Source organism: Glandiceps talaboti, chromosome 22, assembly GCF_964340395.1.
Source record: "Glandiceps talaboti chromosome 22, keGlaTala1.1, whole genome shotgun sequence".
Lineage (NCBI taxonomy): Eukaryota > Metazoa > Hemichordata > Enteropneusta > Spengelidae > Glandiceps > Glandiceps talaboti.
This window is the reverse complement of record NC_135570.1, coordinates 8,153,183-8,180,273: the sequence shown is the minus strand read 5'-3', so window position 1 is coordinate 8,180,273 and position 27,091 is coordinate 8,153,183. Positions and strand designations below refer to the sequence as shown.

Here is a 27,091-nt window from a genome sequence, read left to right as displayed (position 1 = left end):
AGCTTCGACTAGGTGATTTTTTTTTGTATTGGCCCACAGTCCTTGATTGATCTTTTGTCATAATATACTTTCACAAGTTGATGATGCAAAGACGAATAATAATTGTATATATATTGTCAGCATAGTGTACATTTTTGTGTAATGTTTACAATTTCCTCTCTAACAGTGAATGGAGTGTTTCATTCTGACTGCAATAAAATTTCAATAATTAGAACCCAATTAATAGGATTGAATTTTCTGTGTAGTCCCAAGTGAACGGTGTACATGTACTTTCGACGTGTTGTGCCCAATCAGGAACAACGGAATTGAATACTAGTATTCTGTCTAGTCTCAAGTGAGGGTGTGCATGTACTTTCGATATGTTGTGCCTAAGGGAACCTGCAATCCGGACTGCGCTTGCTCAGATGCAAAGGACTATGGGACCGTCTGCAGTTATCGTTATCCCTCATCTGTGCAATTATTAGAATAGCCCCTCTGCAAGGGTGAGGGTAACCGAGACAAGATTATCCGCCGTTACAAAGAATGTAACAAGATATATCTTACAATAATGAAAGATTCATGTTTATTTGCATATTTCCCACAATGCATCATTCAAAATGAAGGGTTTGCAGTTGCCTATTCATTGGTTTCGTGTAGGGTCTATGGTTATGGCGTTATAGTTGATGATAAAGCCACAGTTACGACTTCCCTTTTTTAGTGTTTATTTTGGTCGAATTTATACATGTCTAAACTATACACGTATAATAGATTAGGCATACGAAAACGCACATTAGCAGAGCTATCAATTGCCAACGATATAAAATGTATAAATAACGTTTTGGAGCATACTATTTACGTCATGCTTACGTCATCAATACGCCATATGGATATAATATGAGTCTTAGTTTTTGAGGAGAAACTATTAAATTCTTCACCTAATCCCCAATGCTATTGATTTTGATCAGGTCTGGTCTTCAGATGAATTACTTGATTTGCATATCGTTGACCAAAACTTCAAAATGCCCAAGTATTTGTTATACTTAGACTAGTGTTCGACTTATCATTACGTAATAACGTCCCAACATTTATCCCTTTGGTCGATATTTTAGATATTATTCCCAAATTATATTTAAGCTATAAATATATGACTGGCCTAAGGGGCCTTGGCGAAGGTGGCAAAACTCGTAGGTCACAAGTATTTTCGGGCTGAATGAAGAAAAATATTGGGAATAATATAATGATATAACTATACTTGCGTAAGCATAATTTAAATCGTATAGGTTAATGGCGACTTGAATCGTATTTTGATCACCCCAGAATGAATGAAGTAGACACGCACTGTAGTGACGTTGAGCGACCAGGGTATGTATCCCATATTTTTGTTCGAATGCGTTCAACTTGGCTTGTGGATTGTATAACGATTGCATTAGCTTCACTAGCATTCAACAAGGTTGAACTTCACTTGAAATTGTTGATGTAAACTAATAAAAGAAATAATGAGATCTAACATGTAGAAATTTAACAGGGATTTGTTTGCATGTTGTTCTAAAACACCGCACTTCATGCAATTACATGGGAAATTTGAGTATAAGCAAACGAGGCCTTCAGGTAGCATTTACTCCAGTAAAACTAATTACTGTTCATAGGATTTACAAGTACGGCGAATAAACATTTGATTAGATTTCCTAGCTAGGAAACCCCTGATTTCCAGTACAGTGACTGAAAATATTGATTCTCACACTTTCAAGGTCGTTATATCTATTGGATTTAGAGAGGCACAGTCCAGAATTTCTTGGGTATTTTTTTCCTGTTCTTGTCATTGCCAAAACGTCCTATAATCATTACTAAAATGTTGGCATCTTAAGAATATTGCAAGACTATTTCTTATGACACCCAAATGAAGATTGTCCTTTTAAAAACGAGGAGTAGCTGATTGCCACGAGCATAGTTATTTTATAGCTGTACGCTCAGCTATGAATGTGACATCCGTAGTGCGAGAGGTATGCTAGGTTGTGACATCACTTCCGGTTGGGTGGTCTTTGGCCGATTACTTTAAAACGCCACTGTGCCAGTACCAGTGAGCGAAAGTGAAGAACATTTTTGGTAATATAACGATTTAGCCTAAATCTTTATTCTAGACCCATGTTTTACAAAAGTACCGATTCACTTTAAATATTTAAATGAACTAAAAGGAAAACTGCGAAGTTATGAACCTTGTTTGCTTTCACTTGTAGGACAGCAACATCGATAAAGAGCACTGCTGTTCATCAACAGTTTGTTGTTGCAAGTGTTTAAACTATCAATCAGAGAAGGACAAGTGATTAGACAGCACCAATTGTATTAAAGTGTAAGCCTATTAGGACTTGAATCTAGATAATCCAATTCTTAACAATTAACATAAATATAATGCATGCAAAAACAATTCCTGTCAAATATGTATCTGAGAACCATTTTCGACACCTGAGTAAAAGCAGTTTTCAAATTCTCAAAAATATATGTCGTATGTCATGTTATATGTTATACGAGTTTCTGATGCGAGATGAACCAGTTATAAGACAATTTTGAAGTAAAGTTATAAACTCTACCCATTTAAAGTAAAACCTGTTCACATTGATTTAATAACTTTGCACTCACTTCGATTCCTGACTAATAATTTGACCAGTTATTTGTAAACATCCATAGATGGCGAATTCTTGTGAACGTTAAACTTCCAGTTTGAAATATCGTCTCCTTGTTTATTTTATGATTGCCGAGGGTGACATACATTTACGCAATATTACTCATAATCAATGAAGTGAGTGTAGCACTGTCGTCAAGCGAACATCTCGACAAACCAGGACATGACCAAAATCAAAGTGGTACTAAGGAACTGTCTAACTGGACAGGACGTTTGAGATTGTATATATGCAGTGAAATATAAAATATAACCATTGTTTGTCAAATGAATGGAGTAACAAAAAATTCTTCCCAGTCGTACAGATAGTTTACTCGGAAACGTTGATCATGAGAAGTTACAAGATAAATCTCGTCATATGCGATACGTGGTGTACAATGAATCATGTAGTAGGTAAGCGTTTGGGACGTTACAAGGGACAGCATCTGGCAACTAAATACACATAGTTACCAACCAATGCACCCTATGTATCATTATTAACAATACTTATAATACCTCGAACTTTCCACCTCAGCAACATTTGCATTTATTTAAGTTTTAATCAGCCTTGAAAAAAATACACATTCGAAAACAATTTGTCACTTATAAATGGTTGCATGGACGCAAAGAAAGTCAAGATGCTTGAAATCGAATATGTGTTTTAGCCTCAATTTTTGTATCTTCGTTAGAATTTGCCAAGTCGGTCATTTGAGTTCTATAGTTATAGGTCCTAACAAAATATCAAATGGTGGTAATAAACTATAGAATGGCGAGTCTTGTTGACAGCCCGAGCTGCACTGATGAGAAAAATGTCTGACAAACTCAAGCTCATAAAGATTATTGTTGAATGTCTGGAGTAAGTGTAGTATAGGTTGTATGGCGCCATGGACGAGGGCTTCTTCCTTCCTATATGAAGTATTTGTAATAAGTTTATTAATATTAAGGCTTACAGGTGTAATTTTTATTATTAATGGATTTAAACCAAAAGAGATCTATCCTTTCGTAACATGTTATATTCACACAAACAGGCATTTAAGTTCGTAGATACAGTTTTTGTAAACAGCATTTGACGTCGACATCTGTTACGTTTAGACTAACCTTAAGGGCATCCTAAGATCTCACTAGGACTTTATCAACCGATGTAAGAATTCAACAAAACTCTTTCTTTTGAAAGAGGTTGTGAATTTTTAGTTCGGTACATAAAAGATTTGTAGTCTGCTTCACAGTAAAGACTAAAATAATCTGGTGTGGTGGCCTCAAAAATATCCATAATTGTGTAAATAAAGCTGTTCAACCTAATAACCACAAAATGAACAAATTGTAGTATCAACAGATCGGGTATGTCATGATCTCAACACTCACTCTCCATGAAGGCAACACGAAGGCATCACGTGAAAAAGATGGCGGCAAACCCCCACGGGAAAATTTGCTTCAAGATTTGCGTTGATTATTTTTGAAAAGGAAGTCAATTAACCGAAAAGGCCCAGCGATAAATGTTAGTGAGGATTATGAAATCAGTAATTGACTAACAATTGACCTGTTCGCTGATGTTATCAATCAGGAAGATACACACTTACTAAGTGGCTGCCACTTGGCAACTTCCTGATTTCCAGATTTAAATTAACACACAGCTCATGTTATCTAGGTATTCAATATTTAACATTACTCTGATTCCGAGAAGTTGTCTTTCGCTGCAAAAATCGAATACGTGTAAACACGTTCCCAAAAGCTAAACACGTTCCCAAAAAGCTTGGCAATATTTCTTGACACGTATCAACGCCATCAAATATGAAAGTATAAACGAGTTATTATAATATTTCAAGTATAAAAGTCTCCCATTTTAACGAATTGGTCTATTGATTCCATAGGCATGGTATAAAAGAGTGCCAAAACATAACTGCCGCTCAACCAGAACGGACTTTCAACACAATTGCACCTTAAACGAGCACAAATTACATTTGAGCAATCAAGTAACAGCCACTCTCCGATATCAAAGCTTTTCACCGCCAACAGGTCATGTCATGAAGTTTTGACTTCTGAAGAAAATATGAAATACTCATCATCAGCACATATATCATTTTCAAAAATTGAATCAACAAGTAGTTCGGTCTCAATTTTGACTGATTGAATGAGTGTCTGACTCATCATGGGTAACAAGGTCGAGGCTGATTTCGTCCTAAAAGCTTTATTTGGTGTCAGTAAGAAGAAAAAAGTCATTTTCAACACCTTGGCATTTCGCGACTTTCCGGAAAATACTGGGAACTTTTTTATATTAGCCATGAACTGACTGTTGTACACTGGGCTAGGGAGTTCTGGGTATGGTGCATTGGTGTCTGTCGATTAGAATAAAAGAATGGCCGGATTAGTTAAATTGGGCACCATACCCAGAATTCCCTAATCCAATGTACAGATGTTGGTTCATGTCTAATTTGAATAAGTGTATTAAGAGAAATCGATGTAAACTGATGAAAGTCATTTTTCATGACTCATTGGACTAAACACATTTTTTTCTAGTAGTGTATGTATTATGTATGTATGTATGTATGTATGTATGCATGTATGTATGTATGTATGTATGTATGTATGTATGTATGTATGTATGTATGTATGTATGTATGTATGTATGCATGTATGCATGTATGTATGTATTCATTCAGATGCCAACGTTTACAATAAAATAGAGTCCAGTGACGATCAATAGTGACTGGTAATTATGCATACTTCGTGACTGTCTGAGCCTGATAATTTTGTATTGATGACGTCATGGCCTTTCACTTAGCTTTACTAATTAGTTGATTTGATTTGCACTCACCCATAGGAAGATAAATCAATCTTGGTATGATTCATTGCATTATCCAACTAACATTCCTCTATGGTTTCATAGTAGCACATCAATTAATATCACTTAGTGTCAGATTGGTTAGGGTTACTTGATACGCCACCTCCAGGGGCCATGGAATACAGGGGTATTTTTTTACATTAATACCATGCACATTCACCGTTTCCTCGGTGTACCCTAAGTCTGTCCAAATGCTTAACTTGTGTTTGAACAGTAATGGTCAAAAGCTACTCTAACTATTTTTTAGAAATCTTTCGGGTATTATCCAAATGTATAGATTCTATCCTTTTTAAGTGATGATGAAATTAAGTAATAACAACCAAGTTAAAGAAAATGGTTACTCCAAACATGAAATTCTTATCTACTCTGGGCCATTATGAATGAGAAAGAGAGGGGGCAAGCACACAGACAGAGACAGACAGACAGACAGACAGACAGACAGACAGACAGACAGACAGACAGACAGACAGACAGACGGTAGGGTATATGGAAAGAATGCGAGAGAGATGGAGATAGAGGGGGGCTGGGAGAGCGATGGCGCTAATAATCCCAAAGTTTATAAGTAAATTCCGTACCCATATATTGACCTTTTCTAGTTAAACCACTCTCCATTTCCTACCGTCATTTTTTTTTCATTCGTTGGCCTGTGTGTGTGATTTGTTTTGTTAATCAACATTATGTGGTATCTAAAACCAATTGAGAAGTTATGAATCAGTTTAATTTTGTTAAACACTGGCGTCCCGTTGTGATTAGAAATGTGCCTACTGTGAAGTTGCAAATCGTTCCAGATAATCACGATGTTGACGACAGCACTTCCCCGCCAATACAATTTTCCAGCGAAGTGATTATGGTAGGTCAAAGACATGTACACCGTACGTCTGAAATCAAGTTTACAAACTGCGATTAACAATGCCTTAACAAATTAAACCTCTGTAGATAGGTAGGGGTTCAGGATTAACTGGCAATTTGTACTTAAATGTGAACACACATGTTTCTTAGAAATGGAAGATGAATAAGTTACATATGGAAATTTATACTGCTGAAAGACATTTTGGCATATACAAGATTTTTCCACATGATTTGTGCTGAGTTCGAGTTCAAAAGTTTGTTTCTTTTCATATGACAATCATAGACTTCATTGCATAGAATACTATTCACTGTACAGACTACCTGGAAGTTTTGCTGTCAACTGTCTCTGTTACTTATCATAGATTTCATTGCATAGAATACTATTCACTGTACTGACTACCTGGAAATTTTGCAGTCAACTGTCTCTTTCACTTATCATAGACTTCATTGCATAGAATACTATTCACTGTACTGACTACCTGCAAGTTTTACAGTCAACTGTCTCTGTTACTTATCATAGACTTCATTGCATAGAATACTATTCACTGTACTGACTACCTGCAAGTTTTACAGTCAACTGTCTCTTTCACTTATCATAGACTTCATTGCATAGAATACTATTCACTGTACTGACTACCTGCAAGTTTTACAGTCAACTGTCTCTTTCACTTATCATAGACTTCATTGCATAGAATACTATTCACTGTACTGACTACCTGCAAGTTTTACAGTCAACTGTCTCTGTCACTTATCATAGACTTCATTGCATAGAATACTATTCACTGTACTGACTACCTGCAAGTTTTACAGTCAACTGTCTCTTTCACTTATCATAGACTTCATTGCATAGAATACTATTCACTGTACTGACTACCTGCAAGTTCTGCAGTCAATTGTCTCTGTTACTTATCATAGACTTCATTGCATAGAATGCTATTCACTGTACTGACTACCTGGAAGTTTTGCAGTCAACTGTCTGTGTCACTTATCGTAGACTTCATTGTAAAGAATACTGTTCACTGTACAGTCTACCTGGAAATTTTCCAGTCAACGGTCTCATCGCATAGAAAACTTCTCACTGTACACTACTTGAAAGGGAGGCAGCCAACTAATTATATGTCACTAGGCATGGGCAAAATTGCAAAATATGTGAAAACCTAATTAATTCTCGCATTTTTTCCAAACGTGTGTGTTAAAACATTTTGAAACCTGATTCTATGCTTTTGAAGTACAACAAAAATTTAATCTGTTTATTTTTAAATGCTAACATTTACTAGTGTTCGTGTAAATATACTGCTCACTAAGGTCGCTCACTTGAATCGAGATATGCTGAAATTAAATCTGACCTAGTATCGAATGCGGAATTGAAAAATGAGCAGAAAAAGAATTAAAAAAGAATATGTGCTATATTGCAAGAGTGGGTTAGACGCATAAAGATGATACAATTCGCCGCCGTCGTTTTCTGTGAAGTGAAAATTAAAGTTATTGTATTACTTTACTACATTCATATTGGAATAAATGCAATTTCCTAAATGGCACTGAGTGATTCTACTCATGACTGTGGACCAATTCCGTCTAATGTTTCAATTGCCTACTTAAAAACTTTCCAATTTTGCATGGTTTCGTTCCATTGTAATTACCGATAGTTTTTGTTTGCGGTGTGTTATTTTGTGTTCAACTAAAGTGCCAATCATCGTGTTAAGGAATTGGGTGAATGAACCAGATATGACATACACGGCAAAGTAATAAATGGTCATACCTTAGAACACAACGTACACAATGGTACTAGGTTTCGACGAAGCGAATGTTTTTTGAGCATGCGCTTTTCGTTATATGTATGTTTGGACAGGAAGTGTGCCACTTTGCTATAAATAGCTCAAAATTGGCACTTTCTACTGTCTAACATAATAATATGCTAACAGGGATGAATGTTAATGTGTACTCGTTTTACTCCCTTGACAAAAAAAAAATAGTGTACAACGTACTGAAATATGTAACATTTGTACAAAGATGTCATAATTCCACTACACTTGATACTAGAATTTAATACACACTTGTGTTTGTTAGCAAATGTGCGTTACCAAAAAGTAAAACCCGCGAAAAAGACACCGGTGTGTTTGCTTGCTTGTGGTTAGCAGGAATGAGACAAGGTTTATGCAAAGACATACAATGTAATTAGTACCGGTAACTTATCAAAGCATAAACACCACAGGAGCCTGGATTCCATGACTCTGTTTACTGGTAGAACACTACACGTTACAACATTCAGTATGACTTTATTCTTTTACATTATTAATTCATCAGATACAAACAAACTCAGCATTGCCTGAACCTACATCAAAGTCACCCATTGCTGTTTTTGTATCAGTTGTATTGTTCTTTTTACCTTATTTTGTCTTTACATGAAGTCTTTCCTTGGCTCGCTTAATTCAAGCAAACGCACTGGTGTTTTTTTTCCGCGAGTAATATGTGTGTAAGTGTGCTTGCATGTATGTCTGTTTCTGTTTCTATGGTGTCATACATAGGCTAATATACATTTTGAAAGGGAAAAAAGCAAAACCGTCAAAAACTAAACTGGCACGATTTTCGGTCGGTTTCTAGTTTACCCTATGTATGCTTATTCTAAGTGCTAATCTTATATTGCTAGATAAAAAGTTGAGTATTAAGAAGATTAAAAGAATGGCAATTATGATTTGCATCGTAGAACAAACTTAATGTTTGTTACCGGTCCAAAATCCAAAATGTCGTGTCTGTATCTGATATGGAAAAAACCCGAGTATGTTCGTATGGAAAAGTTCACTAAAATGGATCATTTCTTTCAATTAGAACTAACAAATATAAAGGGCACTGACAGTAGTCTGTAATCGAATGGTTGAAGAGACACGTCGCTGGCACGTTATCGTTAATTATTATTGAGGCAGTCGAAAGAAAACCAATGTCCCGGACGACAGATCACATCGCCAATGGATTCGCCGATGATGATGACGATATCAACAACCCAATACAACTGGTAGGTCATCGTTGTCTATGTATGTATGTATGTATGTATGTATGTATGTATGTATGTATGTATGTATGTATGTGTGTGTATGTATGTATGTATGTATGTATGTATGTATGTATGTATGTATGTATGTATGTATGTGTGTATATGTATGTATGTATGTATGTATGTATGTATGTATGTATGTATGTATGTATGTATGTATGTATGTATGTATGTGTGTATGTATGTATGTATGTATGTATGTATGTATGTATGTGTGTGTATGTATGTGTGCATTGTCTCTTTGACTGTCTCTCTATGTATATATATATTTTGCCTATCCATTTGTCCATTCATCCATCCATCCATATGAATTGATCTGGGTACTACTGATATCAATTATTTCAAAGGTGATCTATTTAGCCTTAATTTATAGACATTTACTGACATATAATACAGTTTTTCATATTAAGTTAACTTCACTAGTAAACGGTCCTTGTAAACTTTGGATAGATTGAATGACAGGTAACAGGGAAATTTAACCGTATTGTCATTCGTTGCCTATGGTAATGACACGTCAATATTATACCAAAAATTCGTACATATAGCAAAAAAGTATCAAAAGTAGTAAAATCACCTATCCCATACGAGTCAGTTTACAGTAAACTCGAAACAACGAAGAAGCGACAAGATACCTTCGCTCAATACGTAACTATTATGATATAGATACAGTGAGGCGTGGACGGTCCTCTGGTAACACCCAATATCTGAAAGGTCTTAAATAATTACAACTGCGAATACAAAGATTATCAATATCGTTCAGCGGTTAAATTTAAGTAAGGTAGAATATCACACTTTTTTTCAAATTTGACCACTTCGAGTGCTCGTTCACCACACTCTCCCTATCGATAACATTTTCCCCTGAAGCAATGCGTTCTGTACATTTGCCGCACAGAGCCCTGTGGTTTTACAACGATGCCGCAAAGAGGTATATCTCTGGCTTTACGGCGATGATATGTCATGAAAGATGTGGCATCTGGCACATGGTACTTAAAATATACCTACTTCAATACAATTTTATATTTGTTAAACAAAATATGGGGAATATATATATATATATAACAAATTGAATCATGTGTAGTTTACCTTTATAGTTATCAAAATACGTCAATATGTACTTTAACGTTTTAAGGATTAGAGAGTGTTGTTATTTTTTGCTAAAAACGTAATACGATGGTTAAATCGTTCAATAATGTTACATAAAATAATTAATAAAAGCACTTGAGTACTTCCCAAAACCTCGAACACTTGTCTCAAAGTAAAAATAATTGAAAGCCCTTTTTAAAAAGAAGTTAACATTCAAACCATCCTGAAAAGACTAAAGTTTAATAAATCCAGCAATGTAAAAATCATCCTCAATTAGCATCATTGTTTGGAGTCCTTGCGTCATCGGGAAAAATCAATTAGCATAATGACGAACTGCTACTGTCGAAAATTGTTTGTAAGTCCAAGATCCTGTGCTGTGGTCACAGTGTATTAATTCAAGGGTATGACGTCACTGTCGTTATGGAAACACAATAAAGTCTATGAGTGACAGAAATGTATATAAAATTATCGCTTCAAATGTTTCCGTTTCTGCAAAGCAGTTCATGGAATTTATCGTTCGAGATCACCGCATACCAGTTATGCTCTTCTGAAATTTATACTTTAATTATACCAGCGGTGTAATTGTCCGATCTGGTTAATGAAATTAGGCATTTGATTTTTTTTTTGGTCAGGACGTCTTGTCGCCAAAGTTGCAATCTGGAATCACGTGATGAATATTAATTGGCATTGATTCGTCATTTCACTGATAGTTGAAAATCTCGAGAAATTAATCACTTTAGCAAGCATAATTTAGTAATTAGTCGTTCGGTTAACTATATTTAGAAAACGTTGGCCTCTGCAGTTTTAACTTCGTCTCGTCAATATTTGAAGAGGAAGTGGCAAAGTGGGCAAAGAGACGGGAATATTCTAATTCTTAAAACCAATAGGTGTAATTGTGCAAGGTCTGCTAACTACATCATATAGTGGTCTTCCTGTACGAGTTGTGCAACCGTTCACCGACAAATGAATCGCCTTTGATAAAGAGAGGAAAACTTTTTCCCGTCACAATAATGCACGGTGGTGGTGAATCTAGCGACGACGGCATTGTCCACAAAGTAGGTATATTTTGTGCTTGGCTATATATTTCCACACGTCGAGAGGTGGCATGTTCCCAGTGATTGATATTGTTGTGAGTGGAAAATGAAAATTAACGTCGGACTGTAGAAACATTTGAAAAGTCGATATTGCTTTATTCGTTTTGCATTGTTTTTTATTATTGTAACTAATTGTATTTATGTACGTACATATGTGTGCGCGCGTGTGTGTGTATGTATTCATGTATGTATGTATGTATGTATGTATGTATGTATGTATGTATGTATGTATGCATGTATGTATGTATGCATGTATCTATCTATCTATCTATCTATCTATTTATATATCTATCTATCTATCTATTATATATATACATATATATATATATGTGTGTGTGTGTGTGTGTGTGTGTGTGTGTGTGTGTGTGTGTGTGAAGTATATATGTGTGTGTACGATGTGTTTGTCTGTGTGTGTTTCTTCCAATCCCAACTTTGAACAGGCAAATGCTAGGTTTTTATTTCCATCATGAGTACTTAGTTATATTAGTATATGGTTTTGTCAAAACTTAGAATCTCACTTTGTAGTCACACTGTGAAATGTGTGATTTCAACTACAGCTGCATACTGTTACATATCCCAACGATCTGTGGTGTACTTTCGGGTTTATTCCTGGATGGGTTCAAGGTTTCCTCTTGATGACCTTTCCCATATAGATTATTTTTGTGAGAACTGAGAGTGCCATTGAACTAGGCTTCAAAGGTTACTCTATGCTGGTGTATACATATTTATTTTATCGTACATTCGATGGAAACATGCAGAAAATTATTACATAGCAATTTAACCGCGCCCCATTTCTTACTCCGGAGTTCAGGCAACTGAATCCTGGTCTCAATTAAAATGACAGATAATGACTGAAGGTTATTTAGAACCTAATTATAAGATAAGATTAATTTCGGTGGCACTGACAACTTTCATTTTGTGTTTGTTCATTACAGAAACCACTTCCTAAATTACCTGTGCCACCCCTGAAGACAACCCTAGACAAATATTTACAGATATTAAAACCAATATTAACAGCAGAAGAGTATGCTAAAAGTTCTGCCACTGTGGAAGAGTTTGGAAGACCCAGTGGGGAGGGAGAACAACTCCAAGACAAGTTGCTTGACTATGCCGAGACTAAGATAAACTGGGTAAGTTGTATATATTGTATATATTGTATATGTTGTATATGTTGAATGTGTTGTATATGTTGTTCGAGAAATAACTTACGTACCGTGCACTGGGAGTTGTGTTCAGCATAAATTATCATCTAACATTTGATTGATAGTTTTTATGTGCATCAGATAAAGGGGATTAACGGTTTAAAATTGACATACTTCTGTTGAAAATCCAGAGCAAGGTCAATGCCATACCAAATATTGGATGTGTGTAGATGTCTTTTTGTTTACTTTTTTATCTCATAAATCAATACAAATGGATTTTTCCTTACTTTCTTTCATCGAATAAATCCAATTTATGGTTTTTAGACTGGGGGGGGGGGGGATTTCATACGTATGCAACTTCAATTGAAAGAAACACTTTCATTGCTCTTCGTACTATTTGGGGGTAGAAATAAATAGGAAACATGGTATTGAAAGATGTATGAGGTTATGTCAGCTATGTGATTTAAATCAGGTAGAGGATGAATATCATTTTTTGTTAGTCTGTTCCTTATTTAATGTTGTGAGAACTAAGTATTTACCAAGATTTTACTTTGAACATCCAACTACAGATAAATTCATCAATTTACTTTCATCAGATAATGTACATATTCTTCAACGCCTTGCTGTATTTATATTACATGCAATGAAATTACGTCGAGAGATTTAAGTAAATTTATGATAATTTCATTTTGTAATATTTCCGCTAATTACTTAATTTACTCGTACTTATATCCTGTCTTCAACAATCAAACAACTACATTTGTATGGGGTTGAATGTTCAGAATTAAAGATCATAGAAAATGCAGTGTTTAATGCATTATTATGATTGCCAAACAAAAGATACAATAAGATAAACGGGGAAAGATATAAGAATGTATAATTTTAATGATGGAACAAAGATGTCAACATGAATTCAACTCGACAAATAAACTCTTTAAACTGTTGCTGTTACGTTGATCAAGAAAACTTAAACCTATTCTCAGTATAAAAAAGGTCAGGGGTCACGATACAAAGTTTTGAAATAGAGGTCAAAATGATATCAAAATTTAGTCATTTTAGAATCCAATATGGCTGCTGAATCCAATATGGCCGGCGAATACTGTGTTAACTGTATGGGGAAAAAAGATTGACGATTTCCTTCAAAACAAGACATTGAACCTCCAACTTTTTGTTGTTGTTTTTATTTTAAAAGCAGCAAGCTTTCATATGCATTTTCACATTTTAACATGGCAAAGGTTGGAGAAAATTGAAGAACTTAAATTTGGAATATTTATCCGAGATGTATTCAACCCTAAATGTCAAAAGTAATCATGACGAAACAGGAGATATTAAAAAGACTTGTCAAGATTTTGAATTGGCTGTTTTAATATCAATTAAAAGGATAATGTCAGATAACTCAGAAGGAAGTATAGACAAGAACAAGTGTAAGAGGAGATAAATAATTGTATATATAGAAAAGGGGAGGGGACAAGAAGGGGAGAAGGAGAGATGTCAGGGGAGACAGACAGACAGACAGACAGACAGACAGACAGACAGACAGACACAGACCGGCAGAATAGCGTAAGACATTTGCATGTGTATAATAGATGGCAGATACTCTTGGGGATTCATTCTAGAGGTCAAAATGTTTTATATTCGGTTTATACGAATTATCTGTCTTTTGATGCTGTGTCCGGGATCGTAGTATCCCGTTGTTAGGTTCATTTGACCTGTATTTGACATTAATACATTTCTTAACATAGTGGTGAGACTTTGATTGACAGCCTTTTACGTTAGTGTACTTTTCCAGTAGATTTGACGTCACTCCTAGAAGTGCCTCAGTTTACACACAGGGTTTACGCAGAATCATGTTGACTTTTTTCAGAGATCATGTGTACTTTGCGATAACTGTAAGGCTACTTAGAATGATCAAATACAAACCAATGACGAAAAATATGCCTGTATTTTGACGCAACAAAAAGAACTACTTGATATGCATTTGTGATGACCTTTGAACTTTGTGACAGTTCAACCTGTACACAACGACAGAACTTAACGAAAATGCTATTCCCTTCTAAAATGCTTGACAATCACAACCGAAGTTGCCTCGTGGCAAAGCGCGCTACGCTGAAATCGTCAGTCGGTTAACTTTTAACATCCAAATCAGTTCGCTAAGATTTTCTAGGCTCTGTAATTGTAAGCTTACGCAACAAAATGCCGCTTTTTAAGTTCAATTTAGGTTTCATACACAGTAAAATCTTTAATAGACCAAATTTGATCAGGGGTACGTTAGTAGTCGCACTGTAGCAATGAATGTGAAAAATACCAAACTGACAGTTCATGTTGCCTTCAATGACTATACGTAGGATGTAACAGAGTTGTGAATTCAATACAAATGTAGTCCTGCAAAGTTTTCACACAAACACTTTTAATTTCGGGAGTTTTAATTATATCTTGGTTATAGAGATTTGCAGATTGGCACACGACGATCCTTTCGTCTAGAGCATCCATATGATGTGAAGCAATACATGCGCACTCTTTGTAAGGAAGAGAAAATCTAGTCGGCAAGGAAAGTACCCCGACATGTATGCTTCAAATTCAAACGGTGGAATGAACGTAACTTTGGTGTATATCGGACTTTCGACTCCATTGAACAGCTCTTCTTGTATCATTTAATTGCTTAAATGTAATAACACTTATCGCTGTATCTACTTGTACAAAAAAGTCTCCACAAGTCAATTGACCCGAGTTTAGGAAAACATATTGGCTTGATTTAAATTACACGCACTGCAATTTGACTAGGTTTGATCAGACATTAGCTACACATCGCGACTTATTAGTGACTGAAGTAGGCATCAAGGGCGACTAAACCGTCGGATGTGTAGACTTCAGGCTCCAGGACACGTCACAGTGACGTCAACATGAAATATTATAACATCTTGCGATGAAATATTACAACTCAGTCAGCAACAAATCATAGACATTATTTCATACAAACCTGTTATTTTAATTGTTTCTGTATTTTATAATTGTTAATCAGTTAGGAGTATTAGCCGAGTTCATACCTTTTTGTTTGTTGGGGGGTGATTTTGCTGTATATTAAAAAGCATACGTAGTTTTCTACTTACCGAAGCATACTTGACCATCATTTGGTATTAGCAGAACTCAAACCAGTGTTCACGCTATAGTTATATATGAGTGATGTCGTTACCTAGTTTAGTATTACTATTAGTAAATTAAAACTGGCAAGGAAAGCCCTAAATGATATCAACTTTACTAATAGCACCAGGAAACATTGAAGTCATGCATCGACATTTAACCACAGTCTTCTTAGTTGTCTGTGATTTAACACATAACACAAGTTTCATAGAGTTTTATGTGAGTATTTTAATACAAGTAAATTAAGGTTTATAAACTCAGCCCATGACACTTTACGTTCTCTGTCAACAAATCATCTGCGTATTTTCCAATGCACTATTACAACACCACTAGTAAAACATATACAGGTGTATCCAATATGCTGAGTATTTGAACGTTTCTCCGTCAAGTGTTACGCTGACACTGATAATATATAGTTGAGGTTTTTCATATAACAACAACAAAGGTGTACAATATAGTGACCATATAGATGAGGATTGGGTATTTAATTTTGGATTTTCAATTTACAAAACAATTTTATCATGGTGTCCTACTTGAAATATAATGCTAAAATGGTTGTTACTGTACGTGCAATAGCAAATACTTTGCATATTTATCAATTTCTTGAGTTACAAACAAAGACTTGGCATATGTTGTTACACATTGATTTTCTAAGTAGGAATCCATGATAACATTGTTTCATAAATTAAAAATCCTAAGTAAATATAAAATCCTCACCCATATGGACACTTAATGTACTGATTGGTGTAAGGCGGATATCTATGAAATGTTAAACTTTATAAATTAGATAGGACTTGCAGTTGGCTGCTAGAAATTCAATTGTATTTTGGCAAGTCTCTTTTTACATTTTATGTCGTCGTATCGTTACATTACTTAGTAGTGGACGATGCAAATTTCTAGTCTGTATACAGGTCTGGAGCAAGGTGAAACGGTGGTTGATTGAGAAGTATTGAAGTGAGGCATCGTACAATTTCTGGTTTGTGTACGAATTTGGAGTAAGGTGAAGCGGTGGTTGATAGAGAAGTGTTGCAGTGAGGCATCGTGTGCAATTTTTAGTTTGTATACGAGTCTGGAGCAAGTTTAAACGGTGGTTGATTGAGAAGTGTTGCAATGAGGCATCCTACAAGTTTTAGTTTGCGTACGACTGTGATCTGGAGCAATGTGAAGTGGTGGTTGATTGATTGAGAAGTCTTATAGTGAGACATCGTACACTTTCTGGTTTGTGTACGAATCTGGAGCAAGGTGAAGCAGTGGTTGATTGAGAAGTGTTAGGATGACCTGGTAGGATGTAGGTTGCAATGTGAAGGCTTTAATCCTATGCGCTTAAATGGCTGCAATGGATTGTATGCTCCCCGGGGAGTTGAGGAAGACTAAAGGGCCGTTGTGCCATTCTGATCCGAGCCAGGGGTAATAATTGTAAAGCGCTTTGAGCACGGAGTGGGAAAGCGCTATATAAGAAACCAACATTATTATTATTATTATTATTATTATTATTATTATTATTAAGTGTTGCAGTGAGGCATCGTGTGCAATTTTTAGTTTGTATACGAGTCTGGAACAAGGTGAAGCGGTGGTTGATTGAGAAGTGTTGCAGTGAGGCATCGTGCAAATTTCTAGTTTATGTACGAGTCTGGAGCAACTTGGATTCTAAACATGGTCGATAAAGGGATAGTCATGTGTAAATTGGTTGCTGCGGGGAGTCACTATACTGAAAGACCTTGTTTGAATATGAGACTCAGTCGACAAACACGTATAATTGATTGCTATAGTTGTATAGAAACTCTGTATGTATGTTTCATTTGCCTAATTCAATAAGGTTGGAAAAACTAACAAATCCCGGCCTTGTTAGAGTAAATGACCTCTGATAGAGTCATCTGATTATGTATCAGAATCCAATTTCACAGCCCGAAAAAATCAATTTGTATTCTGAAGTGGAGTTTGTGAAGTAACTCGCTCCCGGCATCAAAGCCGGAATATAATGTCAAAATAAACTTAATTCGTAAAAGAGATTGACACGTAGGGTAAGAGATTCTATTATTATCTCAAAATTTGTCATTTTTAAAGAGTGTTCCGGAAATGTGGCTGCCGGTAATACCTCATTTCAATTGAAGCAAACGAATGCGTCAAATTAAGGTACGGCAAAACAATCCGAATGTATAGGCCATCATACTCGATTCACAGTATACACGCGGGGTGTTATTATTCGAGTCAACGATTTCCTGTTCGTACGAAAAACTATGTTAAGACATTTGACTTTATTATCTTCATTTAGGTCTATAAATGGTGGTTGGAGGACATGTATTCAAATGTTCGTCTCCCATTGCCTATCAATTCAAGTCCCGGTATGGTATTCCCAAAGCAATCATTTAGAGGCCACGATGGACAACTTAAGTGAGTGTTGATCTTTCTTACATACATACATACATACATACATACATACATACATACATACATACATACATACATACATACATACATACATACATACATACATACATACATACATACATACATGCATGCATACATACATACATATATACATACATACATACATACATACATACATACATGCATACATACATATATACATACATACATACATACATGCATGCATACATACATACATATATACATACATACATACATACATACATACATACATACATACATACATACATACATACATACATACATACATACACACATACATGCATGCATGCATACATACATACATACATACATACATATATACATACATACATACATACATACATACATACATACATACATGCATACATGCATGCATGCATACATACATACATACATACATACATACATACATACATACACACATACATACATACATACATACATACATACATACATACATACATACATACATACATACATACATACATACATACATACATACATACATACATACATACATACATACATACATACAGGCAGGCAGGCAGGCAGGCAGGCAGGCAGGCAGAGAGACAGACAGACAGACAGACAGACAGACAGACAGACAGACAGACAGACAGACAGACAGTGGGTAGGTAGTTGGGCCAGATTGAATGTATGGATAAACTGTTCAGAAAATAGTTTATTGTTAATAGTTTGTTCGTTTGTTGAATAATCTCTGTTTATCATTATTCCTCGCTAGATTTGCTGCAAGACTGATATCGGGCATTTTAGACTATAAAGTTGTCATTGATGCGTAAGTATGACCTTTGACCTTTCAACGTACCCAATTACCATCACACAGAGCAACCTATGTCCAGTCTACCCAATCTCATACGTCGCTCAGAACCCACTCCGTCTCTTACGACCGGCCTTCTACTTTCTTTGCATTGAAAATGCAATTTGCATATACAAGCTAAGTTTAATCACTGACGCATGTTGAGTTCTCAAAAGTTCCCCGTCCCCGATATACAAATAACTCTACCAGTTCAAATTTCTGTACCTCTCTAGTCGACACTGTGATCGCAAAACTTCAGACAGCAGGATTATCATGATAGCTTCATATTCGAAAGTTCTGACATACTAGTACATTCATGACAGCGCCCTCGCCGTTGCTGACAAACAAATTAATTCAACTTTTGTTTTTTTCAATGTTTTCATAGGCGTGCATTACCAGTAGACAGAGCAGGGCGAAAGTTCTGACATACTACTACATTGATTACAGCGCCCTCCGCGTTGCTGAAAAACAAATTAATTCAACCTTTGTTTATTTCAATGTTTTCATAGGCGTGCGTTACCAGTAGACAGAGCAAGGTCTCGAAAACCAGGTCAACCTCTATGCATGGAGCAATACTATCGTCTCTTCTCTTCGTATCGTTTGCCTGGAGTTAAGCAAGATTTGTTGGTTTCACAGGATACTAGTTTGTTGCCAGAACCAGAGCATGTCATAGTAGCCTGTAGAAATCAGGTAGGAAACTATCTGTTCGTTTTTGTGTCACAGGATACTAGTTTGTTGCCAGAGCCAGAGCATGTCATAGTAGCCTGTAGAAATCAGGTAGGAAACTACCGTATCTGTTCGTTTTTGTGTCACAGGATACTAGTTTGTTGCCAGAGCCAGAGCATGTCATAGTAGCCTGTAGAAATCAGGTAGGAAACTACCGTATCTGTTCGTTTTTGTGTCAAAACATCTCTGTAGCAAAAATAAGTTGAGTTACTACTGTTGGCATTTCCAAGATGCACTGTTTCTGTATATGCTGGGACGACTTAAAGTGTCCCGAGTGAACCTCCCTAATATTTCTCATCTTATCGAACTCTCAGTAGAGTTAAAGGGTGCAAATAATAAGGAAAATATGACTTTGAACTTATTCGTTCAATTTTTGCTTTATAGTTCTTCGTCCTTGACGTCATTGTCAACTTCAAACGTTTGAGCGAAGAGAATTTACTGACACAACTTAAAAGGATCGTTTCCATGGCAATGCAGAGTGATGAACAACAATCACGGTTAGGCCTACTAACTACGGAGGGAAGAACGGAATGGGCGCAGGCACGAGCAAGATTGATGAAAGGTGACGACATCACTTCATTGATTAAACTACCATTATGACTAGACTGTATATACAGCATTTTCTGCAGTGCTGTACTTTGATATTTAGACAGAGACAGCCAGACACAGACAGACATACATACATACAGACAGACAGACAGACAGACAGACAGACAGACAGACAGACAGACAGACAGACAGACAGACAGACAGACAGTGTGTGTGTGCGTGCGCGCGCGCGCGTGTGTGTGTGTGTATATGTGTGTGTGTGTGTGTGTGTGTGTGTGTGTGTGTGTGTGTGTGTGTGTGTGTGTGTGTGTGAGTGTGAGGAGGGATGGAGTGGAAGGGAGATATGGATGAGCACTTAAACAATTTGAATCGCTCTGGCCATCACTTGTCAACGCTTTGTAATACTCGTCATCTTTGTTTTCATATAGATTCTGTCAACAGAGATTCGTTAGACATGGTTGAGAGGTGTATATTTCTACTATGTTTAGATAACTCTGTAGGAACACCTATCACAGATGTACACAAACCAATCGACCAAGATCATGTCCACTTAGCATACCAGATGTTACATGGCTGTGGTACAAAACACAACGCAGCAAACCGGTGGTATGACAAGACAATGCAGGTATGAATATGCGCCTCAATTTCCGTGATCAATCCAGAGAAGGGGAGGGTAGAGACGGGTGTGCTGCTCAGGTTCAAAACTTCAACCCACTTCGAAGTAGGATGTTATTATTTCGTCAAAAATGGGACCATGACTAATTTATCCATAAACACGCCAAATCCGTGATAATGACATTACCGTTGCGGGCACTACACAGATAATTATTATCCGTGAACACGACTACGTACACCTATACCAGGTCCTTTAAAAATGTGATTTGTATGTTTAGGCGATTTACCGTTTAGTACGATTTACTCGAGATTTGGAGGCACGTCCAATTGTCTACCTTTCTATGAACCCCCTCCCTTCGATGTGAGGGGTAGCCAACATATTGATTAGTAAAAAAAATCAGTAAACCTTACAGTTTGTCTAACTATCTTCCAAGTAAAAATGAAAAACTATAACAAATTTAACCTTACTAATATCATTTCCATATACACAGACCAATATTTTGCATATCATTACACTGTCACGTCATGTATGTTTAAGTTTTCGGTTTTTCACCAAGAAAGTAAACTTTGATGCTTTTGCACTATACACATCCGTTGTTTTTTTTTAATTTTCAGTTCATTGTCAGTGACGACGGAGCTGCAGGATTGGTTTACGAACACTCTCCGTCAGAGGGCGTTGCCGTCATTCAACTCATAGAGCACCTACTGAAATACCTGTGAGTATCAATGGTTCAACTCAACTGTACTAGCTTGATCTCTTCCCTGTCTGTCTGTGTTTCAACCGAGAGTCAATTGTCCAGTTCCAAGACGCATTGCGTGAGACGACATCGCTTATGTTGTTACGTTTACACTTAAAATAGATTGTCATCGTGAAATCATGGAAAAACACGTTGACCTCTTTAATTGGGAGTGGTTTTGTAGAACAAAGAATGAATGTCATCAGTGACAGAGAAGGATGTTTACTGGTAAATCCAGATTACACCCCACCCTTGAGTAGTGCGCAAACCTCCCTGTGGGTACGTAATATATGGTACTGTAATGTGTTATCTATGGGAATATAGAAAAATATCAATTTCCTTGAAGACAAGATAGTGAACTCCAAATTACTTTTATCATTTCAAACGGACAAATGACAAACTTTCATATGGCAAAGTCTTTTAGTGATTCAAGATACTTTCATTTTCGAGGAAATTTGGCTTATATCTATCTTGTCTTTTCGTCACACACACGTATTTATATATGTATGTGACTCATGGACTCTACCATGAATGGTATTCGTCTTATGTGTGCACAGCAAAAACTTATCAGGTCTGACACACTGAGGGCTTTGGCAGGCCCGGTACAGGTATGACCAATAGCGCATAACATATGGCTTCAGGCATGTGACAGGCCTGATGGGACATGCATGCCTCAGTCAGACATGAGGCAGGTCTGATGGCAGGCCTGCTGCACGTATATGACAGGTCAGTCCTGTCATAGGCATGTGGACTTTTAGCTGTGTATACGGTTACAAATACAAATACAAACACAAACACTACCAAGTTCTTAATTCCCATTTTCCTTTCAATATTGCCTTCAAGAGATTCAGATACAAGGAAAAGGAAACTTCTAAGAGCCCAATCCATATGTGAATTACCGTATCCAAGGAAACTAAGATGGATGTTATCCGATGAAATCCATGAAGATATCGGGATAGCTAAAGTCAAACTTGATGCGTAAGTGAATTTGTCTTGAAGAAGGAAAAGTGTAGAAAAAACTTGCAATCTTTACGATGTTTCAGTTTTTGACAAACTCTTGAACTTTTCCAAATGTCACATCACAATGATACAAGGGAATAACTCAAAAGTAGGAGCAATTGTACTTTTTGGGGTAGAGGTTAACGCCGAATCAAATGCAATAGGTTTCGTAATATTTTTAAGGAAAAAACCCTGGTGCGAAACTAGTCGAAGATCCAAGCCGTTTTTGTACTCATTTTGTACTTCTTTTGGTGCCAAGTGAAATAGCGCCACCAACACAATTGTGTGTGCATATGTGTATGTATTTTGCAGCACTGACAGGTATCAATTATCATAGGATATTGTGAACTTTTCGTGATGCTGTACAGTATCCATACAATGTATTAATATCACGATAACTCATTTAAACAGCTGTTCAAAAATTGTATTTTACTAAATGGATACAGAAGTCTGTGGTGTCATCGAACGATAATAACCACGTGACTTCAAACAAGATAATTAAATGTAAAATCGAGTATTTTCTGTTCTAGTCTTGCAGACGATTTAGATCTTCAAATCATGCGATTTACAGAATACGGCAAGAATTTCCCAAAGTCACAGAATATGAGTCCTGACGCATACATCCAACTTGCCTTGCAACTGGCATATTACAAGTAGGTATTTCCTTTTAAAAGGGAGGGGAACGTAGAGATCACCACGAAACTGGTGACGGGGGTTTAATATTTAATAACTAACATATCTTGACGACACCAAAGTGTGTCTTGTGTCTACAACATATCGTGACGACACCAAATTGTGTGTACAGTATATTGTGACGACACCAAACTATGTGTACAATATATCGTGACCACACAAGTCTGTATATAACATATCGTGACGTCACATTAAGCAGTGCAAAACAATTCATACTTTTAGGAATACATACATAAATCAACTTATGTCGGAGAGGATGACTTCCAGAATGGTGTAACTGAATGGCTGTGTAGATTTGCCTGTTGATATTATTGTTTTCTTTGTCTTGTCTTGTTCAGTTTTGCTTCAACATGGTTTGCATTGTTTGTTTTGATATGTAATGTTTTAATGAGTGGTAACAGGGCACAGGTAGAAATCAGCTTTTGTTGTTTCTTGGCTACCCTGTTCTTGAATAAATTTTACTACTAATACTACTACTACTACTACTACTACTACTACTAATACTACTACTACTACCACCACCACCACCATCGCCACTACTACTACTACTACTACTACTACTACTACTACTACTACTACTACTACTACTACTACTACTACTACTACTACTACTACTGTACTACTACTACTACTACTACGACACCAAACTGTGAGTACAATTTTACGGAAAAACATCAAACTAACTGAAAAATTCCAAGTAACATGAAGAGTGTATTGGATTAGGAGCAATATCTAACTGAGTGGCTATCGCAGATATTGTCCCTTTTTGCACTTTTCCGATTATACATAACTATACAGTGATAACGGTATATAGCAGTAGAATACAATGCGTATATGCATAAACTGTTCATCTATTGACGGTGTGTTTGTATCTTGTTTACAGGGTGCATGGTCGTCTTACACATACTTACGAAAGTGCATCAACTCGTCGCTTCCAACTAGGCAGAGTGGAGAACATACGAGCAGCGTCGGAACAAGCCCTACATTTTGCACAAGCAATGACGGGAGTTCGTGTGGCAACGGTGAGTTAATATGGTATGTGTGGTGTGACAGCTGACCCTGCTCGTTAAAATACTAACTAATTATACCTGTTATAAAATGTGATAGGAACTGTCTTGTTTATTCTTATATAATATGTTTATGAATAATAACTAATAGTTAACATAAATTGTGTTCCTACTGTTTTTCATATTTGTCTCTTATGTTAGTAATCTGTATGTAAATCACATCTGTAATATTACTGTATATTTTGTAAATGTTTGACTTCACGTGTACGACTTACAAGCATCTCGTATTACAGATAAAGGAAAAGAAGCAACTAATGAGAGCTGCAATTGATCATCAGACAGAGATTATGATACAGGTATATATAAAACAAATTTCAAATTTGTCAGTGTGCAATACGGTTTTTTTTTTATTCAATTGTTACTATTTTCAGTCTCATTATAACATGTCTCTGATTGGCGTTATGACAGTCTCTCTCTCCCCCTCCCCACTCTCTTTCTCTTTGTCTGTCTGTCTGTGTGTCTGTCTGTCTGTCTGTGTGTCTGTCTGTCTGTCTGTCTGTCTGTCTTCCTCTCATTCTCTTTGTCTCTGTCTCTCTGTCTCTCTATCTCTCTCTCTCTCTCTCTCTCTCTCTCTCTCTCTCTCTCTCTCTCTCTCTCTCTCTCTCTCTCTCTCTCTCTCTCTCTCTCTCTCTCTCTCTCTCTCTCTCTCTCTCTCTCTCTCTCTCTCTCTCTCTCTCTCTCTCAACTCTAACTTGGAGGTTCAAATCATCCCTTGATGCATTGTATTTGTAGAGCAAGTAGTGGCCATGGTCCTGATATATTTGCTATAAAAAAAGTAAAAATATTCATTTTAATTTTGTAATGGTGTTCACTTCATCGATTTGAACAATCTATGTACTTAAATACAATTATCTCACACCTTGTAGGCTATCCTTGGATATGGTGTTGACTGTCATCTCCTTGGACTCAGAAAAATTGCCGAGGAACTCAAGTGGCCAATGCCAGAAATATTCAAAGACAAGGCTTATGTAGATAGCAATCTCTTCCCATTGTCTACAAGCCAGGTAAATCATCTTTACATTATGTAAAATGGATCAGATACAGTCGATGTCACATTAAGTTTGCTGTGTTCGAAATTGTATGTGCCCTCACACGGTGATTCAGCGAGAACTGGCAGTGGTATCTGACTTACGATTTTTTTAGGGGGTGATTCCCGGTCGCAATATATGATGCAATTGTTTCAATATTTGACTCCCGTTTCTATCCTACCCTGTGTACAGTGTAACTGACGATGAGGTTGGACATCTGGCAATTATTATCCAAGAGACCTGTCTTTGTGTTACCTTCTCAAGAAACTCTCTACACCAGAGAGTCTGTTAGTTATACCAAGACATGTATCTGGGCTAGGCAATTATTGCCAATATCGATTTTCCTGGAAGCGTTAGCAGAATCCTAACACCCCCTCCCCTCTCCGCCTTGGCTCTCTGAAGTTTATGTTGCTTGGTACATGAAACTTTAATAATCAATAGTATACATATAGCTTGCTTCTTCAACTGTAAATTAGTAAATTCGAATTATATTTTAAATTTCTGTTTAAGTATTTCGCTTTATACTCGAGCAATTTGTCTGACATACACAGTACAAATAAATGGTTGCGTAATACATGACGTCATTGTATGATTCTTGTGCTATTTTTTACTAGGTGTTAACGAAAACTGACTGTTTCATGTACTACGGCCCTGTTGTTCCCCATGGTTACGGTGCAGCTTACAACCCTCACGAAGACTACATCCTCTTTGCAATATCCTCGTTCAAGAGCAATTCAGAAACCAACTCACTCGTCTTCCGAGATTCCCTTCTCAACAGCCTTATAGAGATGCGAGAAATGCTTCTCGGGGTGAACACGAACGGTGCATGCGTGAATGGACACACGGAAGTCAATGGTAAAGAAAACGGTAAAACTGGAGGAATCGACGCATAACTAATTTATTGACATAACACAGTCAGTGTGGTAGTTTTTAGTTCAAGTTTCCAATATTTCAAGTAAGTTCACTCCTGTCAACGACCTATACTCTAGGTCTATACAGCTCACAGATTGATAAACGTACCGTCTCGTTTGCCGTTTCTCGTAGCTATCTTCAAAATTCACAATTTCTGAAAATTATAGTTTGGACACGCACAGCAAACGGATAAAAAAAATGGTGATACTAAGTTCGAATTGTTACATGGTGACGTACAGTCACCCAGTTTGAGATACAAATTCGAATTTGCCGATTACTGTAATATGATTTGTAGACTGGTGTGAAATTTTATCAAACTCTGACAAAACAAGATGTTACCACAAATACTAACATCTGATCATATATTGAGGAATGCGACGAAACAAATTACATTCGGTGTTTGTTTTAGTGGATTAGTCCCACACTAAATCAATACATGGGAACACATCTTCATTTCGCAGCTGTGGGTGAGGATTAGTATGGCAATATCCTAAGGCTTGAATGAAATAGCACACGATCTTTTAAAATTTTCAATATTTTTTTTTTTTAGAAAAAAAGGCAAAAAAAATATGTTTGTTTCCGATAACATTACTTCAGAAAATAAGGGTACGTAGGTCAGAATTTTACTTACATTGGATTTAAGTAAAAATTACGTCGACCCCAAGATAAGATACTCGTTAGTCACTATACTT

At 36.5% G+C, this 27,091-nt stretch overlaps 1 protein-coding gene across 1 annotated transcript; it reads left to right on the top strand.

The window, feature by feature from the left end:
* Positions 1–9,255: 9,255 nt before the first annotated feature.
* Positions 9,256–26,716, top strand: LOC144452269 (choline O-acetyltransferase-like). Its single transcript, XM_078143333.1, has 14 exons — positions 9,256–9,330; positions 12,482–12,676; positions 18,099–18,217; positions 18,999–19,052; positions 19,583–19,763; positions 20,184–20,361; positions 20,777–20,973; positions 21,579–21,679; positions 22,544–22,678; positions 23,230–23,352; positions 24,276–24,414; positions 24,693–24,755; positions 25,326–25,463; positions 26,102–26,716. The coding sequence occupies exons 1-14, from the start codon at positions 9,256–9,258 to the stop codon at positions 26,378–26,380; spliced, it is 1,977 nt and encodes a 658-aa protein (XP_077999459.1). The 3' UTR covers positions 26,381–26,716.
* Positions 26,717–27,091: the final 375 nt, after the last annotated feature.